This window comes from Schistocerca piceifrons, chromosome 2, assembly GCF_021461385.2.
Source record: "Schistocerca piceifrons isolate TAMUIC-IGC-003096 chromosome 2, iqSchPice1.1, whole genome shotgun sequence".
NCBI lineage: Eukaryota > Metazoa > Arthropoda > Insecta > Orthoptera > Acrididae > Schistocerca > Schistocerca piceifrons.
In genome coordinates this window covers 868,603,539-868,626,790 of record NC_060139.1, presented here as the reverse complement: position 1 = coordinate 868,626,790, position 23,252 = coordinate 868,603,539, and the positions used below count along the sequence as shown (strand labels likewise).

Sequence of the window (23,252 nt, the reverse complement as noted above, 5' to 3'; positions counted from 1 at the left end):
TTCCGCTAATGGGACATCTCAGTGAAGTCAGAACAATAAAACGGAAAAAGGGAAAAACGTAAAAGGGCAGTCACGTTGTCATTGGTAAAAAAAAAACAAAATGAGGGAAGTCGGCAAGAGAACGAACCCAACACTATGCTGAAGCAGTATAGGCAAGACCACCTGTGACTTAAAAGGTACAACTGCTATAATGTAGAAAGTACGTATGGGAATAGAAAGACTAACGAAGCCATAAAAAAAGGATAAAAACAGAGTCAAAGGGGAAGAAAAGAGGATTCCGGTCAGGGAGGTGAATCGGGAATCTCCGAACACTGCCTACAGTGGGAGACACCCAAACACTCATCGCTCTGCCCCAACACCAGAGAGAGATTAAAAACCTTAAAACTGAGAATAAAAACCACTCTCCCAGAGGAAACCGAGAACCAGAGAGACCATCCGGGAATCGTCAGCCAACATCAAAGGTAAAGTGGGGGGAAGTCTGTACTTAGCACGCAGAGCCAAAGAAGGGGGCAGTCAACCAAAATGTGGGCTACTGACTGGAAGGCCCCACAACCACATAGTGGGGGTGGCTCATCACGCAAAAGAAAACCATGGGTCAACTGAGTATGGCCAATGCGGAGACGACACAGTGTGGTCGAGTCCTTTCGGGAGAGGCGAAAGGAAGAACGTCATGGGCCCGGTGTCACTTTAATTGCACGAAGTTTATTAGACCGGGGAGTAGCCTCCCAAGAATTGGCCCATGACTGTGCGAAGTGGGATTTGATGTGAAGCCGTAAATCCGCTGCAGGAGGGGTTACAGAAAATGGGGGTAAGTAACTCCTCCCCCAGCCAAACGATCAGCAAGCTCATTACCCGGGATACCCACATGGCCAGGGACCCAAAGGAAAAATAGATCCCGAGATTCGAGGACCCAATTGAGCCGACGGGCTACCATCTGTTCAAGTAACTTACAAACAACATTGGTCAAACTAATTGGCCGATAGCTGTCAACAGATAGGGGGTTCTTACCAGGCTTAAGGACAGGAACCACAATGCTATCCCTCCACTGAGAAGGGAAGTCACCCTGGAGCCAAATACGGTTAAACACCCGAAGATGATGTTGCCGTTGTGGAGCACTGAAATGTCGAAGCAGTTGGTTATGAATGGAATCTGGGGCAGGGGCCGTATCATGAGAAGAAGATAGAGCAGAAAGAAATTCCCATTCAGTAAAAGGTTCGTTGTAAGATTCTGACTCACAACGGGTGAAACATAAGGTGGAAGCTTCAGCCCGCTGTTTTTGGTGAAGGAAAGCAGCTGGATAGGAGGCTGACGCTGATGCCACTGCAAAACGGGTCGCTAGATGTTCTGCAAGAACTAATGGGTCCGTACAAATGCCATCTGGGAGGTGAAGGCCTGCGAAGGTGGACTGCCGATGGCAACCTTGGAGAGAGCGAAGTGTAGCCCATACCCGTGACAGAGGGACAGTAGAACCAAGGGAAGAAACGAATCGTTCCCAACACATCCGCTTGCTCTGTTTGATTAAATAACGGGCTTTAGCGCGAAGGCGTTTAAAGGTAGTAAGGCTGGCTACGGATGGGTGCCTCTTAAAGTGTTGCAAAGCTCGACGGCGATCACGGATGGCAATGGCAATAGCCGTACTCCACCACGGGACTTGCCGGCGATGAAATGGTCCAGATGAGCGCGGGACAGCAAGGCTAGCAGCGCGAACAATCGCGTCAGACACGTCACGTCGGACTTCATCAATACAACCCGACAAAGAGGGAGAAAACGCGACCTGTGCAGTGTATAGAGGCCAATCGGCGCGTTGGAAAGACCAACGAGGCAACCTGTCCATCGGGGAGCGGGAAAGGAGCGTGATAATCAACGGGAAATGGTCACTATCACAAAGGTCGTCGTGTGGCGACAACGTAATGAACGGAGGAGAGAGGGAGAAGAAAGAGAAAGATCACTGGCAGAAAAGGTACCATGACCGGCACTGAAATGAATAGGGGAGCCATCATTAAGAAGTCACAGGTCGTGAACAAATTGGTCGATAAGAAGACCTTGTCTAGATGGAAAGGCACTGCCCCACAAAGGATGATGAGCATTAAAATCCCCAAGGAGGAGGAAGGGAGGAGGAAGTTGCTGAATAAGGGCGGTTAAGGTAGCAGGTGTAAGAGTCCCGTCAGGAGGGAGATAAAGATTGCAAACTGTGATTGCAGAGTCGAAGTGGACCCTAACAGCAACCGCTTCCAATGTAGTTTGAAGAGGAATCCACGTGCTAGCAATGTCTGTATGGACCAATGTACAAACGCCACCAGAAGCCCGCAGGGGTCCAACCAGATTTAGACAGAAAACACGGAACCCACGAAGGGTCGGTGAGTGAGCATCAGTAAAATGAGATTCCTGGAGAACCACACAAGCTGCAGAGTAGGACGAAAGAAGGGATTTCAATTCCGGAAGGTGACGATAGTATCCACTACAATTCCATTGGAGAACCACAGAACGATGGTTTAAATGGGGGCTGAACACTTTAAATCCAGTCATACCGCCGGGTCCCCACCCGTCACCGACAAGGAGGGGTCGACATCCATGAACGACAGGTCAGAATCCGGTTGTGAAGTCGGGGAAGGGACCTCCGGTGACACCAGAGGCTCTTTGTCCCGGGACTTGTTTCTTCTTCCGTTCAGGCTGAGATCGAGGAGGGCTGTGTGGCATGAAGGAGCCAGATGCAGCAAGATCAAGAACAGAAAGAGACCGACCGAGCGACCTGGGGGCCGACAGACCGCGGCTCTCGCGGTCATCGCGCGGCAGCAGACCTTTGGCCTGGAAGGTGCCGGGAAGGGGCATCCCGGGAGAGGCGCCCTTGACCGGCAGACGCCGAAGGAGTGGGACACTTCTCCGGCTGGGGAGGGGGAGCAGCGCCCATAGGAGAAGGTGTGGGAGCCGCAGGGGAGGGGGGGGAGGAGAGGGGTCCGGGATGGGGGTAAGGAAGGGGGAGGAAGGGGGTGAAGATGTAACCAAGGCGTAACTAGATGTCATGGGCACAGGGTGGAGTCGTGCATATTTCTTACGGGCCTCTGTGTAGGTTAAACGATCGAGGGACTTATACGCCTGTATCTTTTTTTTTCCTTCTTATATACTGGGCAATCTGGTGAACGTGAAGAATGACTACCATTACAATTTACACAGACAGGAGGGGGAACACAGGGACTCCCCTCATGGAGTGGACGTCCACAGTCACCACAGAGAGGGGCCTGTGAACAGCGGGGAGACGTGTCCAAAACGCAAGCACTTAAAACACCTCATAGGAGGTGGGATGTACGGCTTCACATCACAGCGATAGACCATAATCTTAACTTTCTCAGGAAGGGTATCCCCTTCAAAGGCCAGGATAAAGGCACCAGTATCAATACGATTGTCTTTAGGACCCTTCTGAACACGCCGAACAAAGTGAACACCCCGCCGTCCGAGATTGTCCCGAAGTTCCTCATCAGTTTGAAGGATGAGGTCCCTGTGAAAAATCACACCTTGTACCATATTTAGAGACTAATGGGGGATAATGGACACAGGAATTGTGCCAAGATGGGTACAGGCACGAAGGGCCGCTGATTGGGCAGCTGAAGTAGTTTCTATCAGCAACGAACCCGACCGCATCTTGCTCAGGGAGTCCACTTCGCCGAACTTGTCTTCAATGTGTTCCACAAAGAATAAAGGTTTGACACTGGTGAAAGTATCTCCATCAGTCCTAGTGCAAACTAGATAACAGGGAAAGGTTTTGCCCCTAGACGTCGGGCCTGACCCTCTTCCCAGGGGGTAGCCATGGAAGGGAAGGCCGAAGGAGCAAGAGAAGCAGCACTTGAGGAATCAGTTCCACGCAGAGAGATGGCCACAGAAGAACGGCCAGAGTTCTGGACCTGTATGCGTTTCATTTGCATAGTGTCCGCCCTGATACCACCCACTCTGATCAGGGGCTCTCCTCATGGGCGCCACCCAGCCACAGCAAGGGCCGTCTGGCACAGCGGCCATTGCCGTGCTGGCTACCGTGCTGGCTATGCACCCTAGTATCAGACAAAGACGTGAAAGAAAAGGTGGAATGTACTAGGAGGGCGCACGTCGGAGACACTAGGTAAGGTGCTCTTCCCCAAATGGCTCACACTACGGAGGAGAAATTTTGTAATCTAGGTCAAACCCCAGCGGGGGACCAAGGAATGCCAAAAGGAGGAGATGATTAGGCAACAAAGCCGGAGTGTAAAATCAACAGAACCAGGAGGATAGCGGGGGCCAACATAAGCAAGGACACCAATAGAGGGAGAGGAGAGGGCGAGGGGAAAGGAGCATGGAGGGGAAAGGAGGGGAAGGGAAAGGAAATGCAGTCTGGGAGAGAAAGAAGGCTGCAATGGCTCGGGGCCCCGTGCTCGCCACGCACGTATCCACAAAAGAGTTGTGGACCCCCTGGGGTGGCAGAAGTTAAGCTGTGAGGACGGAGCGTGAGTCGTGCTTGGGTAGCTCAGTTGGTAGAGCACTTGCCCGCGAAAGGCAAAGGTCCCGAGTTCGAGTCTCGGTCCAGCAAACAGTTTAAATCTGCCAGGGAGTTTCAGTCACAAATCTCCTTATACAGAGGCGGTTTCTCACTGAATCGACGGTGGTATGCGCGTTACACTTTAACAATTGATTGACTTCGCGCAGATTCCAACAGACGGTGTAGTCGCAATGTTGCTACAAACACATAATAGCGCAGTTGTATCAAAACTTTGAACGATCCTCTATCCAGTGAAATGAGCAAAGTGTTTCTATTTTTACAGCTTGTAATAAGTAAGTGATATCTGTTCTTTCTTTTTGAATCACGCGGTAATTTACGTGTATGCCAGTCAACATCAGACTTCTAAAGGTCTTTGTTTACGTTCATCAATTTATGGTTAGTACTGCAGATGTGTTAACTTTTAGCTAGCTAAATGGCTGTTAGTTGCTGGAGGGCAAATAAATAAGATCATTTAACCAAGGAGATCAGGTTTCTCCTTGCACTAAACAGATGACTATAGTTTTCTTTTATCAGATCTAAGGCGAGGCAGCAGAGGATCAAGTAGGTAAAACGACGAGGGCTTGTAGAAATCCTTGGGTAAGAGAAGAAATATTGAATTTAATTGATGAAAGGAGAAAATGTAAAAACGCAGTAAATGAAGTAGGCAAAAGGGAATACAAACGTCTCAAAAATGAGATCGACAGATAGTGCAAAATGGCCAAGCAGGGATAGCTAGAGGACAAATCTAAGGATGTAGAGGCTTATCTGACTAGGGGTAAGATAGATACCACTTGCATGAATATCAAGAGCTCCGATGGAAACCCAGTTTTAAACAAAGACGGGAAAGCAGAAAGGTGGAAAGAGTATATAGAGGGTTTATACAAGGGCGATGTACTTGACGACAATATTATAGAAATGGAAGAGGATGTAGATGAAAATGAAATGGGAGATACGATACCGCGTGAAGAGTTTGACAGAGCACTGAAAGACCTAAGTCGAAACAAGGCCCCGGGAGAAGACAACATTCCATTAGAACTACTGACGGCCTTGGGAGAGCCAGTCCTTGCAAAACTCTACCATCTGGTGAGCAAGGTGTATGAGACAGGCGAAATACTCTCAGACTGCGAGAAGAATATAATAATTGCAATCCCAAAGAAAGCAGGTGTTGACAGATGCGAAAATTACCGAACTATCAGTTTAATAAGTCACAGCTGCAAAATACTAACGCGAATTCTTTAGAGAAGAATGGAAAAACTGGTAGAAGCCGACCTCGGGGAAGATCAGTTTGGATTCCGTAGAAATATTGGAACACGTAAGGCAATACTGACCTTACGACTTATCTTAGAAGAAAGATTAAGGAAAGGCAAACCTACGTTCCTAGGATTTGTAGACTTAGAGAAAGCTCTTGACAATGTTGACTGGAATACCCTCTTTTAAATTCTAAAGGTGGCAGCGCGTAAAATGTAGGGAGCGAAAGGCTATTTACAATTCGTACAGAAACCAGATGGCAGTTATAAGAGTAGAAGAGCACGAAACGGAAGCAGCGGTTTGGGAGGGAGTGAGACAAGGTTGTAACCTCTCCCCGATGTTATTCAATCTGTATATTGAGCAAGCAGTAAAGGAAACAGAAGTTCGGAACAGGCATTAAAATCCATGGAGAAGAAATAAAAACTTTGAGATTCGCCGATGACATTGTAATTCTGTCAGAGACAGTAAAGGACTTGGAAGAGCAGTTGAATGGAATGGATAGTGTCATGAAAGGAGAATATAAAATTAACATCAACAAAAGCAAAACGAGGATAATGGAATGTAGTCGAATTAAGTGATGCTGAGGGAATTAGATTAGGAAATGATACACTTAAAGTAGTGAAGGAGTTTTGTTATTTGGGGAGCAAAATAACTGATGATGGTCGAAGTAGAGAGGATATAAAATGTAGACTGGCAATAGGAAGGAAAGCGTTTCTGAAGAAGAGAAATTTGTTAACATCGAGTATTGATTTAAGTGTCAGGAAATCATTTCTGAAAGTATTTGTATGGAGTGTAGCCATGTATGGAAGTGAAACATGGACGACAAATAGCTTAGACAAGAAGAGAATAGAAGCATTCTAAATGTGGTGCTACAGAAGAATGCTGAAGATTAAATGGGTAGATCACATAACTAATGAGGAGGTATTGAATAGAATTGGGAAGAAGAGGAGTTTGTGGCACAACTGGACTAGAAGAAGGGATCGGTTGGTATGACATGTTCTGAGGCATCAAGGGATCACCAATTTAGTACTGAAGGGCAGCGTGGAGGGTAAAAATCGTAGAGGGAGACCAAGAGATGAATACACTAAGCAGATTCAGAAGGATGTAGGCTGCAGTAAGTACTGGGAGATGAATCTTGCATAGGACAGAGTAGCATGGAGAGCTGCATCAAACCGGTCTCAGGACTGAAAAACACAACAACAAGGCGAGGCGTTGGTTGTGATCAAAGAAATTTGACAAAAGGCAACATTTAACAGAAGTTCTCTATTACACTACGTCAAAGATATTGGAGAAACTAATTTTGGCAACGAAATTTGATAGTGCAATACGGGTCTTACTGAAAAGAACGATGGGAGGGTGGAATGAGGTGAGGGAGTAAGTACCAAGTATCTCCCACAGGGGTTTGGGTGGAGTAAGTCAGGAGCGATTTCAACCTAATTTCGTATATACAGGACTCATTTGTATATTTTGTGTTCTTCGTTTAACTATTTCCGTCATGATAATATTCCTACCACCCTTCGGTGCGGGTGAGAAACCACAACATGTAAAGATATTCGATAACGACCGGTATTAGCATTGAAACCGCGTGAGGTGGCGCAGATATGAGCACACTGGACTCGCATTCGGGAGGACGAGAGTTTACATCCGCATCCGGCCATCCAGGTATGCGTTTCCTGTGTTGTTTCCTAAATCGCTCCATTCAGGTGCCGATAGATTTCCTTTGAAAGGGCCTGGCTGATTTCCCTTCCCATCCTTGAAACAATCCGAGAACGTGTTCCGCCTTTCATGACCGTCGATGGGACGCTAAACCTTCATATACCTTCCTTCCTTTTTAGTACTGAATACACTTTTATAGGGGCTACGCAGACCGATGACAATCCTTATGACGGAACTTCCTGGCAGATTAAAACTGTGTGCCGGACCGAGACTCGAACTCGGGACCTTTGCCTTCCGCGGGCAAGTGCTCTACCATCTGAGCTACCGAAGCACGACTCACGCCCGGTACTTACAGCTTTACTTCTGCCAGTATGTCGTCTCCTACCTTCGCAGGAGAGCTTCTGTAAAGTTTGGAAGGTAGGAGACGAGATACTGGCAGAAGTAAAGCTGTGAGTACCGGGCGTGAGTCGTGCTTGGGTAGCTCAGTTGGTAGAGCACTTGCCCGCGAAAGGCAAAGGTGCCGAGTTCGAGTCTCGGTCCGGCACACAGTTTTAATCTGCCAGGAAGTTTCACATCAGCGCACACTCCGCTGCAGAGTGAAAAATCTCATTCTGGAATCCTGATGACGTTTCACCATTATGGGAGTAGTGAGCGGGGTGTAAAGACATATCAGAATATTTCTGTTATGCCTGAAGCAATTTCTGCCAGATATGGCACACGTACCACTCGCTATCTAGAAAAAATTACTGAGACAGTAAAACACCCCTTGCACCTCTGTGTCAAGAAGTGGTGGCGAAAAGAGATTACATAAAAACATAACTCAGATGTATTTGTAACAACTGAATGTAATGACACTTATTACTGACCATAACGAATAAAATAAAAACAACAACAACAAAATATTTATATAGGCTCCCTGAAGCTGCACCGTTACATTGTTACTCTGGAAGCGAATACCCAAAGAAATAAACGTATGCATGTTGCATCTGCGTGGTTTCTCAAGTCGTCTACCAAACTTTTATTAGGCTGTTGTCTCGCTCTTTTCTATTCCTTACAAGAAAAACACACCACAGCACCCCTCTCAGATTTAGTGGTAAGAGTACAGTGGACAGGTCGTCAGAAACTGAACACAGATCAAGCACGAAAACATGAAGGTGTGTACCGGACAGTAAAAAAGCAAAATAGAAACTGAACAGTATAATAAGAAGTGCAATGCAGAGCAGCCGGGAAGAGAAATTGCGTCGTGGTCAAGCGGTTACAGTGTTGGACTGCCAAACGGGCGAGCCGTATTCAAACGTCTCCCTTACCACTTTTTTTTATTATTCAGATTTGTCTGTGTTGTAGTGTAACGTCTGCTTGCAACAACGAGGTGTAAGGTGTAATGACAGTTGATTCTGTACAACTACTCTATTAGGAACCGAAAGGAAGCGGCTTTCGAATGAGAACCGCAAATGTTTGGTGACAAGACAAGTCAACCGAAGCCTCCACAGGAAAACACGCCTGGTATGTCATACGCGGCGTTAGTGACAGTACGTCTGTCATACGATAGGAACCCCTTATCGACCCACCTACTTCGTACGATTGGTGAGTGAGGTAGTCCTCCTTGCCAGATTTAGGTGTGCGTATGTATGCGAATGTGTTCGCTCCCAAGGAAATGATGAAAACTTAATAGTTTGTCACATAAGCTGCAACAAATGAGCGCAACAGTTTCACAATGACACAGTTTCTCAGTGATCTGTCAAAACACGTTTTTCACGTTTTTGAAGTTGCGTTCCGTTTTAGAATTCTTGACTCCTGAATTCTTTTGTTGTAACGTAGTTCACACCCGTTTATTTGTTGTTTTCATTTCTGTGAAACGTCTGTGTGGTATCTCGTCTGCTCTCACTATTCGTCACATTTACTTGCGACGGTAACGTATTCTTACCAGATGACTCATATAACCAATGTGTAGTGTGACAGCTGCCAAGACTACAGAAAGAGAGCAAAGATTTCAATGACCGGACGGATAGTTTACAACGTTGTCAAATGAATGGGACGTAGGAATTTCGAGCACAGCTCACCTGCTTGGCAGTCCAACACCAGGACCGCTTACCCACGACGCCGTCACTGTTTTGTGCTGCTCTTTATTGCACTCCTTGTTTCTACTTTGCTTTTTTACAGTTCAGTACACATTTTTCCTGTTTTCATGCTTAATCTGTGTCTAGTTTTTGGTGGGTTATCCACTGGGCCATCATATCACTAAATCTGTGGGGGATGTGATGGGGAGTTTCCCTTGTTAGAACCGACGAAGTGCTTTCATGGTCCAATCGCCTGCCTGCTTCCTGTTTATTTTTGTTACAGTCATAATTACTTCCTACGGTCCACATTGTTCCATGATGCGTTCATTTATTTCTCTGTCTCTCCTGACAGTTCACATCAGCCGTCTCTCAATTACTATGTCTCATTCACAGAATTAGTAACACTCATTGTAAATCATTAACATCAGACATACTGGAAACCTTGTTTCAAAATATACTTACAAGGGAACCTCCCCATCGCACCCCCCCCCCCCCCTTAGATTTAGTTATAATTTGGCACAGTGGATAGGCCTTGAAAACTGAACACAGATCAATCGAGAAAACAGGAAGAAGTTTTATGGAACTATGAAAAAATAAGCAAAATATACAAACTAAGTAATCCATGCGTAAGATAGGCAACATTAAGGAAAACGTGAGCTCAGGAGCGCCGTGGTCCCGTGGTTAGCGTGGACAGCGGCGGAACGAGAAGTCCTTGATTCAAGTGTTACTTTCTTTATTTTCGCAAAGTTATGATCTCTCCGTTCGTTCATTGCCGTCTCTGTTCACTGTAATAAATTTAGTGTGTGTTTTGCGACCGCACCTCAAAACCGTGCGATTAGTAGACGAAAGGACGTGCCTCTCAATGGGAAAACACGTCTGATATATTCTATACTACACTGGTGACGGCATGTGCGTCACATGACAGGAATATGTTGTCGACCCACCTAACCTGCACACTTGGCGAATGGGTAAAAAGATTCTTCTACCTTGCCCGATTTAGGTTTTCTTGTGGATGTGATAATCACTCCCAAAAAAGTGATGAAAACATAAGAGTGTGTCACATAAACTACAACAAATGAATGCAACAGTTTCACAGTTGCACAGTTTTCTCTGTGCTCTGTCAAAACATAGGTTTTTAACGTTTTCAAATTTTTCCGTGTGTAGACCGTCAAGCAAATCTGAACATGTCCTGGAATTTTAGAGAGCGAAGTTGATTATGTGTGAGTGCCTGAACTCTGATAATTGTCTGTAAAAAAAAAAAAAAAATACTCACTCGAGGGAAGACTTGAACCATGGGCCTCTCGTTCCGCAGCTGCTCACGCTAACCACGGGACCACGGCGCTCCTGAGCTCACCTTGACTTTAATGTGGCATATGTTCCCCATGGACTACTCAGTTTGTATATTTTGCTTATTTTTTCATAGTTCCACACAACTTCTTCCTGTTTTCTCGATTGATCTGTGTTCAGTTTTCAAGTCCTATCCACTGTGCCAAATTATAACTAAATCTGAGGGGGGTGCGATGGGGAGGTTCCCTTGTTAGCATAACAAAAGTATTCGAGGCTATGTTAATGATCGTGTTTCTTCTCCTGCCTGTCCAGTCGTTTTCAACCCGCAGCGCGCTTAATTTAAACCTGTGTCATCTAATATTCTTTTGTTCACTAACATCGATCTCATAGAGCAAAACAAAAAGTATCATTGTATCTTGAAACATTCGCATATCAAGACGCGAATATTCGTTATGCACGACAGTGTCGACATTTTGTGTACATTGATTAAAGATAATAAATAAGATTATATTCTGGTGAGCATTACCAAAAGCTGTAATTTTATAGTTTGATACTCTTGACGTTTACGACTACGGGAAATTTGTGTTACAGTGCACAATTTTTTATTGGTTCCAATGACGACAGAAAAAAGCTGATGCACAAAGAAAGAACATTCTAATATGCTATCGCTTTGTAAAGAAACTATAATCATTAATAGATTTTCAATAAGTTTCATTTCTATAAGGGAATTGGGAAATAAGCAAAATAATAATAAATAATCTAAAAACAACAATGTGTAAGATTGATGTAGTTTCTCTACTTTTACTACACTAAATCAGTTTAAATGTATAAAAAGTACACTGGAGTTTAACTTCATATATTACTAACATGCGATTCCACACTATTCCTCACCACCTAGGGTAACTATCCCCAGTCTTTGGGGGCGTTGTGCACTTGAGAAGGGAGGATTATATCAACCACACGCGAGTGAAAGTACTCGCCAAATTGTCTGCCAACTTCTGTTAGGTGGTTATAGTATTGCAATGTATTTGAACAGTAGATTGGGATGTGTAATTTCCTTCACTTTTGCATTTCAATCCATTTCAGAATGTTCGTTATCACAGTGTTTTGAGATGTCTTCTACGGCACATGCAGCATGATCCCAAGCAGAATACCAAACGCACCCGTACCGCAGTTCTTATACTTTACCTACTTCTCCACGGATGCAACATAACTCCTTAAGTTCTTTGCTACATGTAGGGCCGGCCGGTGTGGCCGTGCGGTTAAAGGCGCTTCAGTCTGGAACCGCGTGACCGCTACGGTCGCAGGTTCGAATCCTGCCTCGGGCATGGATGTGTGTGATGTCCTTAGGTTTAATTAGTTCTAAGTTCTAGGCGACTGATGACCTCAGAAGTTAAGTCGCATAGTGCTCAGAGCCATTTTTGCTACATGTAGGTAGTAACCTCAGGGTGCCAATTAATAGCTTATTGATATGACTATCATCTTAAATGCTGGTAACATCTGATACCTCCAATGGCTCTGGTGTTTCCTCCTTACTTCTGGTACCCTTTTTCTTCTCTTTTTGCTGTTCAAAGAAACACCCACGTACAATTTTCTCCTAGTTTTTCTACCACATCTATTGTTTCTTTACATTCCTTACCCTTTTCCCCCATTTTGCCTTGTTTTTGGATGGGGTGTGCGTCTGTTCTTCAACACACCATTACCCAAGTCTTCCGCTGCGCACTAACGCTATCGTATTCTGTGTGTCCAACTGTTGTATTTACAAACCAACTACATTCAATGGCACAATGAATTACAGATGTTAATAACATGTTCATATAAAAGTGAAACAGTAATTTATATATACAGGGTGTCACCTACTCTGCCACCTCAAATATCTCTGGAACAACAATAGATATTCAAAAACGGTTTTCACCAGCATGAACTTGCGGCAGGGGCTTACGAAACTATGCGAAATTTCAAAACGTAAACAAATACTATTTTCAACACAATCTTGTTTATTTTAAATGGACACCCCCTGTTATCTCATACGCAATCAATAGCATGAAAAATCACAAAAATAATGGCGCTGGTTACATCGAAATACGTCAATTACATCCCGAGAAATTGCGAAGCAAAGTTGACACTTGAAATAAATAAAGAGCACAGCTAGCGCACGTCCTGAGACTCAAGCATGCACCTCACGCTGCCAGTAATCGTGATGTGATTGACGTACTACATCAGTGGAGTGTTAATGTATGATGTGGTATTATATGACAACACATCATTAGCCCATATTTCATTGATTGTACTCCTAAAGGGGGATAATTTAGCCCCTTCTTGAGCTGTACCTTACTTGAAGCGGTCCACCTCTTATAATGTGTCAAATAATGCGGTATCAGAATGATGGATGTCCTGCGCATAATGTTTATCGTTGCGAAAGGACAACTAGAGGTGCAATTAGTGATAACACACTTGGTTTCACGTTTCTAAACCTCACAAGTTCTGAATATGTACCTTGTAAAGGATAGCAACGGCGTCACAGCTTCGGACGTTACGCATCGTATGTAGTATTGTGCTCAAAGCAGAGGTTGCCTGCACTGGTGCCTGTATCCTGCCATAAACATACCAATATCACCACGGCACGCTCTACCTTCAGTGTGCAAGTGCCTCCTAATCCGGTCTGTTGAACTGCTCTCATACTGTAAAGTAATTCACATACGTCGCCACATTAAAACCTGTTTTCTTGTGGCTTGTTACATTTACCGTGAACTAGTCGATATGCCGGCCTTCAGTAATGAAGAAAAAAATATATATTATTTTAATTTATGGTAAATGTCACAGAAATGCAACTGCAGCTGTGACACTGTACGCTGAACGCTATCCAGATCGCCGGTGTCCGTCACATCGAACCATTGGCAACACCTGCAAGACAGTCACGGAAACAGGAATCTGGGCTCTCACATAACGTCGATGTACAACGCCGGCGACTGGAAATTGAAACGAAATTGCTGTTCTGGCTGCTGTAGCGCACAATCCGCAGGTGGGTGTACGAGAAATTCCACGAGGTGTAGGAATATGCCACAGCAGAGCGTGTGCAGAATCTTGCATCGGCATCGGTTTCATCCGTTCAATATCTCACTGACCCAAGAAATGTACGTTAATGACTTTGAATCCCGCGTTGCATTCTGTCGTTTTGCACTTCAGCAGTTGCACGGTAATCCAGTATTCCTAAGCAATACGTTGTTTACGGACGAGGCTTCATTTACAAAAATGGTTCAAATGGCTCTGAGCACTATGGGACTCAACTGCTGTGGTCATTAGTCCCCTAGAACTTAGAACTACTTCAACCTAACTAACCTAAGGACATCACACACATCCATGCCCGAGGCAGGATTCGAACCTGCGACCGTATCAGTCGCACGCTTCCGGACTGCGCGCCTAGAACCGCGAGACCACCGCGGCCGGCGCTTCATTTACAAACCACGGTAATGTGGACCTGTGGAACATGGAGTAACGGTCCGTGCAAAACCCCCACTGGATTCGCCAAGTTGCTCGTCAACGACAGTGGAATGTCAATGTTTGGTGCAGTATAATTCCTAACTGCATTGTAGGTCCCTATTTTTACCTTGGAACATTGAATGGACAGCGATATTTCTTCAACACACACTAGCGCTCCTCATGGAGGATCTAGGATTGGAAACTCGTCTGTCAATGTAGTTCCAACATGATGGATGTCCCGCACACAATGCAAAAGTTGCCAGAGACGTTCTAGACGCGACATTTCCAATTTCCAAATAGGCGGATGGGGCGGGGAGGTACTGTGCGATGGCCGGCACGGTCCCCAGACTTGACGCCATTAGACTTCTTTCTCTGGGGCGCAGTGAGAGAGAGTGTATTAAGAACCCCCAACGACAGTAGAGGATATGCAACATGTGCGGCAATATCTGTAGAAACTCTACAACCTGTGCAACACTCTCTCGTTACCCGTCTGCAAACGTGTATTGATGCAAACGGACGGCACTTCGAACATATGTTGACGTGACAGTTTCATTGGTCAAGATGTGGGTGTATTTTCTATACTGGATGTAATGCACAACAATACAGTTTATGTGGGCAGCAGGGCATTAGTAAATGTGTTTAACAAAGTGAATTCAAGTGTGTTATCTCTAATTGTAACTATAGTTCTCATTTCGCTAGAATATACATACATTTACAATTTGAAAAACTTAACTCTGTGTTGGACGTGTTACTTGTTTATTTTTATGGATTGTGCATACCTTCCCATTGTGTGAGCCCCTGACAGACGCAACGTGACGTGCACGCTTGAGTCTCAGGACGTGCGCCAGCTGTGCGCTTCATTTATTTCAAGCGTCAACTTCGCTTCGCAATTTCTCTGGATGTAACTGACGTATTGCGATGCAACCATAACTATTATTTTTGTGATTTTTCATGCTATTGATTGCATACGAAGTAATGGGGGTTTCCCATTTAAAAATAAACAAGTTTGTCTACCCTATATATACAGGGTGTTAGAAAAAGGTATGGCCAAACTTTCAGGAAACATTCCTCACACACAAAGAAAGAAAATATGTTATGTGGACATGTGTCCGGAAACGCTTACTTTCCATGTTAGAGCTCATTTTATTACTTCTCTTCAAATCACATTAACCATGGAATGGAAACTCACAGCAACAGAACGTACCAGCGTGACTTCAAACACTTTGTTACAGGAAATGTTCAAAATGCCCTCCGTTAGCGAGGATACATGCACCCACCCTCCGTCGCATGGAATCCCTGATGCGCTGATGCAGCCCTGGATAGTGGCGTATTGTATCACAGCCGTCCACAATACGAGCATGAAGAGTCTCAGCATTTGGTACCGAGGTTGCGTAGACAAGAGCTTTCAAATGCCCCCAGAAATGAAAGTCAAGGTGGTTGAGGTCAGGAGAGCGTGGAGGCCATAGAATTGGTCCGCCTCTACCAATCCATCGGTCACCGAATCTGTTGTTGAGAAGCGTACGAACACTTCGACCGAAATGTGCAGGAGCTCCATCGTGCATGAACCACATGTTGTGTCGTACTTGTAAAGGCACATGTTCTAGCAGCACAGGTAGAGTATCCCGTATGAAATCATGATGACGTGCTCCATTGAGCGTAGGTGGAAGGACATGGGGCCCAATCAAGACATCACCAACAATGCCTGCCCAAACGTTCACAGAAAATCTGTGTTGACGACGTGATTGCACAATTGCGTGCGGATTCTCGTCAGCCCACACATGTTGATTGTGAAAATTTACAATTTGATCATCAGAATCGAGGAAGTACAGTACATACTGACGAAACTAAAATGAGCTCTAACATGGAAATTAAGCGTTTCCGGACACATGTCCGCATAACAAATTTTCTTTGTTTGTGTGTGAGGAATGTTTCCTGAAAGTTTGGCCGTACCCTTTTGTAACACCCTGTATATGTATATATATATATATATATATAATCATGAATGTTCGTGCGTGCGTGTGCATTCAGAGGTGTCCCCAAAAGAATAGACGCACCGTTTTTGATCTTGCAGCCACTATGAATTAAGAAACAAAGGAATTAAAGACATGGGCTACCAGCGTGCACTGATTTGTATCAATGGGGCAAGCCGAAAATTTGTGATGTACCAGAAGTCAAACCGGAGTCTCATGCTTACTAGGCAGATGCGCTAACCATTATGCCATCCGGTCACAGTGAGGTTGTGGTGACCATTGACTACCCTGGCACGCCTCCTGTCAGACACAAATGTTCGACTTATACCACACACTAGTCATATGCCGCTGCTCTTTAGCGTCGTTACGCAGGTCATCTCGCAGATTCCCGTAGTAGTTCGAGCTTGGTGTGCATCAGCAGGGATCACAGGCCGTCATTGCCTTAGTTATATATGTGTTGTCTGTTCTTTCAGAGTCGTCCAAAAGAACAGATACCATTTTTTATCCTGTAGCCACTGTGTCCAGATGGCATAGAAGTCAGCACATCTGCCTCGTAAGCAGGAGCCTGTGTTCGAATCCTGGTCCGACACAAATTTTCAACTTGTCCCATCAGTGGCCACTGGCAGCTAATGACATTAATTCACTTGTTTCTTGACTGGCCGGCCAGAGTGGCCGAGTGGTTCTAGGCGCTTCAGTCTGGAACTGCGCGACCGCTACGGTCGCAGGTTCGAATTCTGCCTCTGGCATGGATGTGTGTGATGTCCCTAGGTTAGTTAGGTTTAAGTAGTTCTGAGTTCTGGGAGACTGACGGCCTCAGAAGTTGGGTCCCATAGTGCTCAGAGCCATTTGAGCCATTTCTCTTGACTGTTTGTTAATCACAGGAATCAGAAGAGGGCTGCATCAGTGCGAAGTAGTCGTGTTTATAGCAAGCTTCGAATACTCGATGCATACGATTACCCACTCTACACAATTACCCAGCTCTCCCTTAAATGTTACGATTAGTTTAGTCTCTCGCTGTTTCAAAGAAAGAATGTTACGAAACCAATTCACTACGTTTTCAGGCAATAGTTTTCTATGGAAGGAAGGTAGGGAGGAACATGAGGGTCTAATGTCCCGTCGATATAGAGTTCATTAGAGACCGTCCCACAGTAAGAGTTAGCAATACTGGAAATGGCGACCGTGCCAGGAGAGAGCAGAGCACTGACCATCGTTGAGGAGTCGCGCGTCGGCCGGCAGCGTGGGCGCGCCGGCGTCCAGCCAGTAGTGGCGAGTGATGCGGAACAGGCCGCAGGCGCCGTCGTTGCAGCCCAGCGAGCGGTTGCACCGCGACGCCGCCTCGCAGATGCAGCCATAGCACGAGTCGTACCGCAGCCGCGACTCCGCGCCCTCTGCCGGCAACACCACACAACACTACGCTAACGAGTTTTTTATAAAATGTTCACGTTGGTATATGAACATCTAAGTTTCAATATCGATGTTCAAGTGTTTAAAAATCATAACATCGATACTAAAGACAAAACACCAACCTTCGATGATTGCAAAAAACCGCCGTCAATGTTTTCGTCTTTTCAGTGAACCCCTTTTTTCCGAACATGTCACATAACGACATCAGTTTAACAATTGCTAAGTGTCAAACTTGGCCGTGACAGGGAGGAGGGAGCAATATTTGTGGTCGAATTAAGGCAGGAACATTCCCCATTGTAGCAATGCATTGTTCGCTTGGCTTTCGGGGTTCATTCAGTTCAAGCAATACAAGAGAAAAAACGAGTTGCAGTACGTGTTAGAGCGTTAATGTGCTGCTTCCGTCATGTGAGGTGCCGCATTATCATCATCATCATCATCATCATCATCATCATCATCATCATCATCATCATCATCATCATCAATATCATCTATGTTTTAACTTCATTAATTATTGTTTTTTAACCTAAACAATTTACAAAAATCAATGGTTGAAGAGCAGCAACATGGCCACTGTCGGGCTACAGTGCAGAAGAAAGCCATTCCCTCAGATGAAGAATGGTACACGTACGTTATTGCTATTGGACGTGTCTAACGTCACTGGGACCTTCCATGTGCAGATTGCAACTTACTATTGAAAGATGGCGTGTTTATATAGCTTATCACAATGTTTCCAAACTTGAGAAAGGCAGAGTGGCACCACGAACTGTCGGGGAGGACATAACTGTAAACTGGGTGGAAATCTAGTTGCCATGAATTACTTACCTCTGACACTATACCACGGACTACAGAGACTTGCAATCTATTTAACCAATGTAAAATGGGAAATTAAGGGGTATTCTGTGGTGTTCAGTGATGGATCTCTAATTTTTGGCGGTCACATCGATGCCGAGGTATCCATAGCCGACCTGCCTAAATATCACAATATGCAGCGATACTCGATATCCACACCTCTACAACACCTTAAAGCATGGCGTGGGAAGCTATTTGACACAACAGGACTGATCTGGTGATTATATGTGGCAAGAATGTTAAGAACAGTGTACAAAATGGCATATTCTAGCAGGGCAATGCAAGACCCAACACTGCAGTTCAGATTAAAAACACTATTATGAATATAAGATCCTTGACTAGCATTCCCAGCCCATAGGTTTGTCTTTGTGATTTAATGGGAAGACCTGTATTTTCAAAGCAGCGTTAGTCAGCAAACTTTATCAACTAGTACTGCATGTGCTTTAGGCATCGCTAAAAAATTCACAACATGACATTCGGAGGCCGTTTGCTTCCATGCTTCAACGAAAACCTAAGTGTAGTCGTCTTCATGTGAATTACAGCTCGTATGATGATAGAAAAAAAATGAAAGATTAATCATTTAATAAACGCTACTTCATGAATATCTCCACATATATTCATAAACATAAGAATTTTGCTTCATGGTGTAACACACTCCAAATCTATAAGCGTATAAGGCTCAGATGGCTTTGAGCACTATGGGGCTAAACATCTGAGGTCATCAGTCCCCTAGAACAGAACCACTTAGACCTAACTAACCTAAGGGCATCACACACATCCATGCCCGAGGAAGGATTCGAACCTACGACCCTAGCGGTCGCGTGGTTCCAGACTGAAGCGCGCCGGCCAAAGTGGCCGTGCGGTTAAAGGCGCTGCAGTCTGGAACCGCAGGACCGCTACGGTCGCAGGTTCGAATCCTGCCTCGGGCATGGATGTTTGTGATGTCCTTAGGTTAGTTAGGTTTAACTAGTTCTAAGTTCTAGGGGACTAATGACCTCAGCAGTTGAGTCCCATAGTGCTCAGAGCCATTTAAACCATTTTAAACCAGACTGAAGCGCCTAGAACCGCTTGGCCACACCGGCCGGCTATAAGCGTATAAGGATAGTGACAAATTTCAGGGGGGAACAATCATCAGTGAAGATTTGCCGATGATGTTGATATCCTTTGCAACAGCACCTGTTGAATGCAATGATCACTCTAATGATCACAGAATATGAACTGATGAGTGTAGGATAAGCAGCCAACATGGCGAGGGCTCCACCATCTCTCCCCCCAAGGAGGAAGGGAATACATAAATTTCAGCTGTTATCAAGAAGGCTCCACTATCTTTCCTAAGGAAGAAGGGCTGTCTTGTCTGTGGCCATTCGCCAACCAACTCTGCTACCAGCCACACACTCGCGATCAGCAGGTTGCCGCGCTGCAGTCACTAGCTAGAATCCTCTCATGTGCCAGTGATTTAGCAACCGGAAGCACTTGCACTGTATGTACGCAAACTTTCTGGACAACGCCGGCCGCGGTGGCCGTGCGGTTCTAGGCGCTCCAGTCCGGAGCCGCGCTGTTGCTACGGTCGCAGGTTCGAATCCTGCCTCGGGCATGGGTGTATGTGATGTCCTTAGGTTAGTTAGGTTTAAGTAGTTCTAAGTTCTAGGGGACTGATGACCACAGCAGTTGAGTCCCATAGTGCTCAGAGCCATTTGAACCATTTCTGGACAATAAACAACCTGTGCTGGGTTGTTATCTACAGTATCTCCTGCAGCCATCACAATAGGCACCGGCCACACCGCCAGCAGAGTGAGCCTCAATGACTGTGGCGCTGCAATCAAATCACATGCTCCATGTGAGTATCCACCTGCCTACCTGGCAACGACCCCAGAAGGCATCATTTGCTTACGCCCTGGGCTTAAGCTGGCCATGGTTAGCAGTCCATCCGTCAGAGCTCAGGCATTCACTCAACATACGCTCTGTGCCCAGTGACTCAGTTGGAGCACAAGCTCACCCTTTCAGCCATGCTCATACTCCAGGCTCTTACACCGTATACACCCATTGGCTTATCAGTTGGAGGACGAGCACAGCTCACTATAGTAGCAATACAATAGCATTTCCTGTGCTGACCCTGTCACCAGTCAGGGCTTGCGGGTTTTAGTGGAATTGTTTGCCAAGTGTTATATCTTCCTCCAACTGACGACAAACTGAAGTACCAATTCTCCTGCTATTGGACGATAGCCTAGTTATGTTCCTTTCAGATCTTGTGTGTTTAAAATGCTGTGCTACTCCTAATGAAGAGTTACTTGTTCTTTATCTATTTGGGAGCCAGTTATGCACCGTACACCGGTCATAATAGGCTTAGTGAAGTTTCCTCAAGCTTATAAGGACTGGAGCTATGTCACTGTTGTTATTACTGAATACATGGTTATACGCAGTAAGACTAGTTACAACAATGAGCATAAACAAACGAAACACCGAAGAGTGGAGGAGCAGCGACTTATGAGATTAGACACAGAAGAACTTAGTGTCGAAATGGAGGACCAAGTGGTAGAATGCTGCCACATTAGAAGCAAAATAACAGACGACGATTCAAGGACAGCAACAGGAAGTAGACGAGCACAGCTGAAGGGAACATTCATCACCAAAATAAGTCTAATAGTAATGAAGAAATTTCCGAGAATATACGGTATTTCTGGATCAAGGTAAACTATATAAGTTAGTCGTGAATGTAGAAAAACCAGAAACGAGCAGAACTGAAGCGTGAGAGATGTACTGCTGCGCTGTAGAACATTGTTGAAAAGTAAGTGGATCGATAATGAGTGGGCTTTTCGCAGAATTGGCGAGGAAAGAAAAAACAATGAAGAAGGAACAGAAGAAATTGAGGCATGCGGTCTATTTTGAAAAACACTTATTCACAACTGATGTGGTTTCCGGAAGAAACGTCTATAGATCTACATACCTTTTCTCGGGAAATTGTTTAAAATTTATCAGCGGGTTACCTAAAATATTCTACCAAAGTTTCATTATCTCAATGCCTGAGATCAGAACAGCATTGTTTGAATGCGTGTGCGTACAGCACTTCTCATTCAGTTCAGTGTAGCGAATAGTTATGTGCAAGTCAGCTTACTTGGTGCATCAGCAGTCAGTGTGCAATACTGCACTGGACTTGTGGTATGTTTTGGAGAGCGACAGAAGACTGAGTTAGCGCCCCAATAGCAATCACTTTAACTAGTTAATCTTGCACTTGACTCCCTGCCCCATGCATCTACTGAATTGATTTTGCTGTTGAACTGTGTTTTTTATTGATCGCCTGCGTTAGAGGTTATTATAGTTATCAGAATCTAAATGAACTTTAACGCTAAATAGTATTAATGGAAAGGTGGCCCTGTCACCATTTTAGTCACTTGTTGATGGATGATTCATATATCAACACAGGATTGACCTTTTATAAAATTTGTGGCATAAGTTTATTGCTGAAAAATTTAACAAAAATCTATGTTAAGCGTGATGAAAAAATAGAACAAGAACTGATGGCAGCACAAATATGCAAAAAACAGTTAACACTTCCTAAGGTTGCCAAGCACTAAGGTTTGTCTGACTGAACTGTTTACTTTGGCTGAAAACATGGATAACGCAATCTGAAATTATCTAATAGTGAACAGACTATGATGGATTTATTCTGCACAGAAGTTATACTACGTTGTTGCTGAGACCAAGTGGCAAGATTTTGATCCTGTTTGCTCTAAGAAGCCGGTGCAGCAAGACAGCACTCCCTTTCACTACGTGTGGCGCTTTCTCAGGTGACAGTTGTGGTTCAAGTGTCTTCAGAGCAGTGATGCTCGGTGCCTGTAATTCCCTATCACTGCCACGAAATTTGCGAAGTCACGGCTGGCGGTTGCTAGACTGGTCGCAATTACTCTCTAATGGAGCCCTAAAATCTCGGCAGATTCCAGCGTGACACTCTCGTTCGCCAGATATACCATGGACCAATCTGACTCACCCGTACAGCAGTGCGCACAAGGAGATCGAATGTCAAGGCAGCAGACCTGCCACAAATAAGATTGCTCTTGGCACAGTGAGCTGTCAGAAATGACAGATTTAAACTGTCAGTATAACTAAATCCTCACCACAGACTCCCCAGTCAAAACCACTGCTAGTGTGAAGTCACACTTAGGATATCTGTCCAAAGTGCACCCCTCAACAGTCAAGACCAGACCCACTCCAGACCTGGGTCTGAATCGGAATACGCCGAACCGCTCCGGACCAGAGTCTGAATCGGAAGACCAGGTTTCTCCTCCCCTCACTTTCCATCAAACCTCGGTGAACTCAACAAAACGACTTCTGCAACCACTCTCACAAGGGCTTCATGGCATCACAAGTCTCAATGACCTCCTTGTCTCCCCTGTAACTCGTCTGCTCTACTCATCGACCAATCCTAATCAAAGGTAACAATATTATTCTCTTTTCAGGAGAAGTGGCCAATCCCTGACTTGCAGATTCCCGTGCAGAGAGAAGACATTGTGCTCTTGATTTCTTTTTCACATAGCCGCTTTAGGTAGCTTGTTATTTTGAGTTTTCGTATAGCTCTAAAGTGAACAACACATTTATCATGGAGATCACTATTTGGATTTCCCGAACGTTACTACGTGCCCAACCAGGGACCCCACCTAAATTAAGAGAAGTGTTTTTGGGCCGCAGCTAAGCTACGAGAAGTGTTTTTGGGTCCCAACGTATATCATTTCAGAAACACCATAAATGTTGCATTCCTTCTAAAGTTGTTTTGAAAGTCTAAGGCTTCTCGAAAAACTCTGCAGG

At 45.0% G+C, this 23,252-nt stretch overlaps 1 protein-coding gene and 1 non-coding gene across 2 annotated transcripts in view; one reads left to right on the top strand and one right to left on the bottom strand.

The window, feature by feature from the left end:
- Positions 1 to 23,252, bottom strand: part of LOC124777622 (lysozyme-like) — a 134,661-nt gene that overhangs the window by 45,541 nt on the left and 65,868 nt on the right. The window contains exon 2 of the mRNA XM_047253092.1: positions 17,405 to 17,587. Within this exon, the coding sequence (XP_047109048.1) occupies positions 17,405 to 17,587 (183 nt within the window). The remainder of the gene's footprint in view (positions 1 to 17,404; positions 17,588 to 23,252) is intronic.
- On the top strand, positions 4,478 to 4,552 carry Trnas-cga. Its single transcript has one exon. It is a non-coding gene; the product is annotated as a tRNA-Ser (tRNA).